Consider the following 4,661-nt stretch of genomic DNA (forward strand, 5'->3'; position numbering starts at 1 on the left):
TAAAACACCGTGCTTGCGTTGTATCGGTCAAACATTAGATAAGACAAATTTCACAATTACAGCAGTTATGAAGTTATAAAATGGGTATAAAAAATCTGATATTCAGTTTCTTATCTACCGCACACATTGGGGGGCCAAAACATTTTGCAAACATTTAATAAAAATGTTTATAAGAAATCTCCAATAAAAAATATTTTTATTTGAACAGTAGCAAAACAGTAGCCGATTGACGAAGTGAAGAGGCGTTCAACTTTTAATTGTTTCGAAATTTGAAGAAGAAAAAAGTAATTATGTTTTTCTATTTGACATTAGCACTGCTAATATTTCTGTATATATTCATAAAACGTCACTACAATCAATGGCAACGTCAGGGTATAGCAGCCGCAGAGTCTGTTATACCCTTTAGCTCCCTCAAAGCGGTATTTCGGAAAGAAAAAACTATGGGCTTGGCCATAACCGATATTTATGTGAGATTTTCGGAAAGTGTTGTCGGCATCATGCTGGCCTTTAAGCCAGCCATTCTCATAAGGGATGCTGAAATGGCCCGCCAAATATTAACCAAGGATTTTGATTACTTTCATGATCGTGGAGTTTATGTGAATGAGAAAAGAGATCCGCTGTCGGCAAATTTATTTAGCCTTAAAGGACATTCATGGCGTAGCATGAGAGCGAAATTATCTCCCTCATTTTCAAGTGGGAAATTAAAGGCCATGTTCGGAACAGTCGATGAAGTTGGTAATCAAATGGTGGAATATATTTTGGAGCAGTTTGAAGGTGATCAACGAAAAGTGCTGGTGGATATTAAGGATATTACAACAACGTAAGAGATTTCGAAACCAAAAACAAAACCAACTGATTTACTTTATTTTATTTTTGTTTTGCAGCTATGCCATTGACATCATCGGTTCGGTAATCTTTGGTTTGGATATCAACAGTTTTGAAAATCCTCACAATGAATTTCGGCAGATAAGTGATCGAATTTTTAAAACCAATCAAACTCACATTTTGCATCGCATTCGAGCCATCATGAGCTTTATGTGTCCACCGTAAGTAGAGCCATAATTTTTAATGTTTTTTAAGGACCACCAAGTCGTGGATTTTTTAAAAAAAATATTTCCTCAAGGATGACAAAAGGCGTGGATTTTTATAAAGAATATTTTATCAAGGCCTTAAATAAGGCGTGGATTTTTTAAAGAATATTTTTTTAAGGACCTCAAGCAGGCGAGGATTTTTTAAAGAATATTTTTTAAGGACCTCAAGCAGGCGAGGATTTTTTAAAGAATATTTTTTCAAGGGCCACCAAAGGCGTTAATTTTTTAAAGAATATTTTTTCAAGGACCACCAAGGGCGAGGATTTTTTAAAGAATATTTTTGCAAGGACCACCAAGGGCGTGGATTTTTTAAAGAATATTTTTTCAAGGGCCACCAAAGGCGTGGATTTTTATAAAGAATATTTTTTCAAGGGCCACCAAAGGCGTAAATTTTTATAAAGAATATTTTGTCAAGGCCCACCAAAGGCGTGGATTTTTATAAAGAATATTTTTTCAAGGGCCACCAAAGGCGTGGATTTTTTAAAGAATATTTTTGCAAGGACCACCAAGGGCGTGGATTTTTTAAAGAATATTTTTTCAAGGGCCACCAAAGGCGTTAATTTTTTAAAGAATATTTTTTCAAGGACCACCAAAGGCGTGGATTTTTATAAAGAATATTTTTTCAAGGGCCACCAATGGCGTGGATTTTTTAAAGAATATTTTTGCAAGGACCACCAAGGGCGTGGATTTTTTAAAGAATATTTTTGCAAGGACCACCAAGGGCGTGGATTTTTATAAAGAATATTTTTTCAAGGGCCACCAAAGGCGTGGATTTTTATAAAGAATATTTTTTCAAGGGCCACAAAAGGCGAGGATTTTTTAAAGAATATTTTTGCAAGGACCACCAAGGGCGAGGATTTTTTAAAGAATATTTTTTCATGGGCCACCAAAGGCGTGGATTTTTATAAAGAATATTTTTTCAAGGGCCACCAAAGGCGTGGATTTTTATAAAGAATATTTTTTCAAGGGCCACCAAAGGCGTGGATTTTTATAAAGAATATTTTTTCAAGGGCCACCAAAGGCGTGGATTTTTATAAATAATATTTTTTCAAGGGCCACCAAAGGCGTGGATTTTTATAAAGAATATTTTTCAGGGGTCCAACAAAGGCGTGGATTTTTATAAAGAATATTTTTTCAAGGGCCACCAAAGGCGTGGATTTTTATAAAGAATATTTTTTCAAGGGCCACCAAAGGCGTGGATTTTTATAAAGAATATTTTTTCAAGGGCCACCAAAGGTGTGGATTTTTATAAATAATATTTTTTCAAGGGCCACCAAAGGCGTGGATTTTTATAAAGAATATTTTTTCAGGGGTCCAACAAAGGCGTGGATTTTTATAAAGAATATTTTTTCAAGGGCCACCAAAGGCGTGGATTTTTATAAATAATATTTTTTCAAGGGCCACCAAAGGCGTGGATTTTTATAAAGAATTTTTTTTCAAGGGCCACCAAAGGCGTGGATTTTTATAAATAATATTTTTTCAAGGGCCACCAAAGGCGTGGATTTTTATAAATAATATTTTTTCAAGGGCCACCAAAGGCGTGGATTTTTATAAATAATATTTTTTCAAGGGCCACCAAAGGCGTGGATTTTTATAAAGAATATTTTTTCAAGGGCCACCAAAGGCGTGGATTTTTATAAATAATATTTTTTCAAGGGCCACCAAAGGCGTGGATTTTTATAAATAATATTTTTTCAAGGGCCACCAAAGGCGTGGATTTTTATAAAGAATATTTTTTCAGGGGTCCAACAAAGGCGTGGATTTTTATAAAGAATATTTTTTCAAGGGCCACCAAAGGCGTGGATTTTTATAAAGAATATTTTTTCAAGGACCACCAAGGGCGTGGATTTTTTAAAGAATATTTTTTCAAGGACCACCAAGGGCGAGGATTTTTTAAAGAATATTTTTTCAGGGGTCCAACAAAGGCGTGGATTTTTTAAAGAATATTTTTTCAAGGTCCAACAAAGGCGTGGATTTTTTAAAGAATATTTTTTCAAGGGCCACCAAAGGCGTGTATTTTTATAAAGAATATTTTTTCAAGGGCCACCAAAGGCGTGTATTTTTATAAAGAATATTTTTTCAAGGGCCACCAAAGGCGTGTATTTTTATAAAGAATATCTTTTCAAGGACTATCAGAAGAATTTTATTTCAAGGTCCATCAACACTGATTGTATAGTTTATATTTATTTTAAATTTATTTATTTTTTTTCATTATTTTTTTTAAGTATTGCACAATTTTTGGCCCTATTTGGTACACTGGATCCCATTACAGCTGACTTGAGGGAAATTGTCAGACGTACCATAGAATATCGTGAAAAACACGGTGTCGCTCGTAAAGATATCCTTCAACTCTTATTACAACTAAGAAATTCCGGCGAAGTTAAGGAGGAAGACGATACGACCTCCTGGCAGGTCGATGCTGTAGCTGAAAATCAAAAAACCATGTCAATTGATACAATTACTGCAAATCTATTTCTCTTCTATATTGCCGGTTCTGAAACAACATCCTCGACCATTGCCTACACCCTCTACGAATTGGCTATGTATCCAGAAATATTACAACGTGTCCAAGCCGAAGTTCTCCGGTGTCTGGAAAGAAATAATCTCAAGCCATGGGATAATTTGTCCTATGATATTTTACAGGAGATGCCATATTTGGATCTGTGTATAATGGGTAAGTTGGAGCTATGAATCCAAAATAAAAACAAAGAAAATATTTATTTTTTTTCTTCTAGAAACCACTCGCAAATATCCCGGCTTACCCGTTTGGAATCGTGAATGCACGAACGACTATCGTTTAAGCCGTAATGATTTTGTCATAAAGAAGGGCACAGCCATAATAATACCCATTATGGGTATTGGTCGAGATGAAAAATATTTTCCCCAACCCATGGATTACAAACCGGAACGTTATGCCGAGGAGAAGGATCGAAATAATATGACTGCTTTCATGCCATTTGGTGATGGTCCAAGATATTGTATCGGTAGGTTCAAAATTGGTATGGTCTAAATAATTCATACTATGTGCGCGTCTTCTCTTTTCAGCTAAGCGAATGGGCATTATAAATGTGAAAGCTGCTTTGGTAAAAATCTTAGCAAATTTCAATATTGAAACACAGCCACGTAAGGAGATTGAATTTAAATTTCACTCTACGCCCGTGTTAATGCCTAAGGAAGGTTTGAAAATAACACTTGTGAAAAAGTACTAATAAAAATATTTAAATCAATTTTTTTATGAAAAAGCTATATTCAAGGATTAGCGGAATTATTTTTAAAGGACCACCAAAGGTGTGGATTTTTTAAAGAATATTTTTTCAAGGACCACAAACAGGCGTGGATTTTTTAAAGAATATTTTTCAAGGACCACAAATAGGCGTGGATTTTTTAGAGAATATTTTTCAAGGGCCACAAATAGGCGTGTCTTTTTTAAAGAATATTTTTCAAGGACCACAAACAGGCGTGGGTTTTTAAAGAATATTTTTCAAGGACCACAAATAGGCGTGGATTTTTTAAAGAATATTTTTCAAGGATCGCAAATAGGCGTGGATTTTTTAAAGAATATTTTTCAAG

The 4,661-nt window shown here is 34.6% G+C and overlaps 1 protein-coding gene across 1 annotated transcript; it reads left to right on the plus strand.

Moving 5' to 3' along the window:
* Positions 1 to 290: 290 nt before the first annotated feature.
* Positions 291 to 4,300, plus strand: LOC133331101 (cytochrome P450 6d3-like). The gene is made up of 5 exons (XM_061539511.1): positions 291 to 820; positions 885 to 1,046; positions 3,317 to 3,765; positions 3,827 to 4,075; positions 4,137 to 4,300. The coding sequence occupies exons 1-5, from the start codon at positions 291 to 293 to the stop codon at positions 4,298 to 4,300; spliced, it is 1,554 nt and encodes a 517-aa protein (XP_061395495.1).
* Positions 4,301 to 4,661: the final 361 nt, after the last annotated feature.

The sequence above is a fragment of the Musca vetustissima genome, unplaced genomic scaffold, assembly GCF_032173495.1.
Source record: "Musca vetustissima isolate MV318-11 ecotype Yass unplaced genomic scaffold, APGP_CSIRO_Mvet_v1 utg19508, whole genome shotgun sequence".
Lineage (NCBI taxonomy): Eukaryota > Metazoa > Arthropoda > Insecta > Diptera > Muscidae > Musca > Musca vetustissima.

Coding starts and splice junctions, on each gene's coding strand:
- LOC133331101 (XM_061539511.1), top strand. CDS start 291: ATGTTTTTCTATTTGACATTAGCACTGCTAATATTTCTGTATATATTC. Junction 1,047..3,316: donor ATGAGCTTTATGTGTCCACC/GTAAGTAGAGCC, acceptor ATTTTTTTTAAG/TATTGCACAATTTTTGGCCC. Junction 4,076..4,136: donor TGGTCCAAGATATTGTATCG/GTAGGTTCAAAA, acceptor TTCTCTTTTCAG/CTAAGCGAATGGGCATTATA.